The 1816-nt window shown below is 53.4% G+C and overlaps 3 protein-coding genes across 3 annotated transcripts; all 3 read left to right on the top strand.

Annotated features, from left to right (window-relative positions):
• Window positions 1-197: 197 nt before the first annotated feature.
• Window positions 198-705, top strand: Tsp_13884 (zinc knuckle protein; the record flags this gene model as incomplete). Its single annotated transcript, XM_003370429.1, has 1 exon — window positions 198-705. A coding segment is annotated over one exon (508 nt), but the record flags the coding sequence as incomplete, so codon positions are not given.
• Window positions 706-907: 202 nt separating this feature from the next.
• On the top strand, window positions 908-1253 carry Tsp_13883 (conserved hypothetical protein). The gene is made up of 2 exons (XM_003370428.1): window positions 908-998; window positions 1036-1253. The coding sequence occupies exons 1-2, from the start codon at window positions 908-910 to the stop codon at window positions 1251-1253; spliced, it is 309 nt and encodes a 102-aa protein (XP_003370476.1).
• A 97-nt stretch (window positions 1254-1350) lies between these two features.
• Tsp_13882 (hypothetical protein) lies at window positions 1351-1656 on the top strand. Its single transcript, XM_003370427.1, has one exon. The coding sequence runs from the start codon at window positions 1351-1353 to the stop codon at window positions 1654-1656; it is 306 nt and encodes a 101-aa protein (XP_003370475.1).
• The last annotated feature ends 160 nt before the right edge of the window (window positions 1657-1816 follow it).

Genomic DNA, 1816 nt, shown 5'->3' with positions numbered 1-1816 from the left:
TGGACTGAAATCAGCCCTGTTTGAAGCCTTCGGTGTGCGCACCGGTTCAGAGAGGTTCTCCGCTGAGTTTTTCCGGCGTAAACAGCAACGGGGTGAAAGCGTGCGGATTTATGCTGGTCACTCGCGCTGGCTGTTCACGAAGGCGTTTACCGGACTGAGTGGTACAGCCGCCAAGATCCTGCTGCAACAATTTAAAGCAGGACGGATAGTTTCACGGATGCGATTGAAGTTACAGCCCGGGAAGAGCGCATTTGGAGAGGGCTCAGCAGAGAAGAACTGGCGGAAGTGGCGCGGCAGTTGAAGCAGCTGCTGATGACGGACATCCCTGCGGCTGCAAAGAGAGCGACTCCCCAGCAGCGACGCCGGCGGGAGAAAAAAGACCGCAGAACGTGTTGGACATGCGGAAGAACGGGCCACATCAGTAGGGTCTGCCAAGCTTCCCCCCTCCCTGACGACCGAACGCCCAAGGGTAGCAGTACTGCCCGAACCTTTAACGCCGTTGTCACACGATCCCCTGAGATTGAAACCCTGACTGTGGAAGGCTCTGTGGGAGATGTGAGGTGCAACATGCTCGTTGACACTGGGTCCGCGGTAATCCTAGCGGACGGAAAATTTATGCGGTGCTCGGAGACCCTGTGGGACGTCATTCACACCGGAGACGCCAAGCCAGTTCGGTGCTTTCCAACGCGGATCGCCCACCACTAGCGAACGCAGGTGGTATCCCTCCTGTTCGAAATGTTGAGGCGAGATCTTGTGAGCCATCGAGCAGCCCCTGGGCGTGGCCAATTTGTTGGTCGATAGGTACATCGCTATCAAGGTTGCTCATTTGAAGCGTCGGTGGTGATGGAGATGTGCTTCTTGTTGTGCATCAGGAAGACACGATTCTCTGCATACCACCCGCAAGGGAATGGACAAGCGGAGAAATTCATCTGAACGCTCCTCGACATGCTGTCCATCATGTTCGATGGAAACCCGCACCAGTGGGATGACTTTCAGCCGTTTGTCATGCTGGCGTACAATAGCAACATTCACGAGAGCACGGGGGTGACGCCTGCTATCGCCATGTATGGCGGAGAGCTGCGGCTACCGTTGGACGTGCACATTGGGAACCCGCAGGAGCAAGAAACCCAAAGGCTGCCGGAATACATCCGGAAAACCTGAGAGCGCATCGATCCTGTGCACGAGCTCGTGAAGAACCACCTGTAAACGCAGCAGCGTCGACAGAAGTGCCTGTACGACCGCCATGCAAATGAGACGCATTTCCGCCAGAACGACTGTGTGTGGTTGGCCTTGCCAAGAGGACGGAAGCTCGACCGCGGCTGGGAAGGCCCCTACATGATAATGTACGTAATGGGGTCACAAACATTCCGGGTGCGTCACCAGGAGCAAAAGTGCTGCTCACTGGTGGAACACTCTGACCGGATGAAGCGGTACTACGCCAGAGAGTTCGCTGGAGACCGGTCTTTCCGAGGCGGCACCACCAGGCAGCAGGAACATCACCCGTCTGCGGCGGAACGTACATCATATTGTTCAGCTAAATCGTCAAAACTACATGGAGATGTAGCAATGTCTTTTAGATCACCAGACCGCTGGTACCTACTTGGTATTGCATGCCAAAACTCAGTCAGTGCTAACTGTGAACAGCACTTTGGATAGAATTCCATAATAGGAGTTTGTCCTATCATTTTGTAAATGTTCCATCTCCGTATCTGCTTTTATTATGAGAATCATTGGCATACATTTCACGTGTGCTATTACTTGAATTGTATTGCAACGTGTTCTATTCTCTTATGCTATTACTCACCATCTTATAACA

This window comes from Trichinella spiralis, assembly GCF_000181795.1.
Source record: "Trichinella spiralis strain ISS 195 chromosome Unknown Scfld761, whole genome shotgun sequence".
NCBI classification, from domain to species: domain Eukaryota; kingdom Metazoa; phylum Nematoda; class Enoplea; order Trichinellida; family Trichinellidae; genus Trichinella; species Trichinella spiralis.
Note: the sequence above shows the minus strand (reverse complement) of the source record. Positions and strands in the feature narration are given on the sequence as shown.

Coding starts and splice junctions, on each gene's coding strand:
- Tsp_13882 (XM_003370427.1), top strand. CDS start 1,351: ATGGGGTCACAAACATTCCGGGTGCGTCACCAGGAGCAAAAGTGCTGC.
- Tsp_13883 (XM_003370428.1), top strand. CDS start 908: ATGGACAAGCGGAGAAATTCATCTGAACGCTCCTCGACATGCTGTCCA. Junction 999..1,035: donor CAGTGGGATGACTTTCAGCC/GTTTGTCATGCT, acceptor AACATTCACGAG/AGCACGGGGGTGACGCCTGC.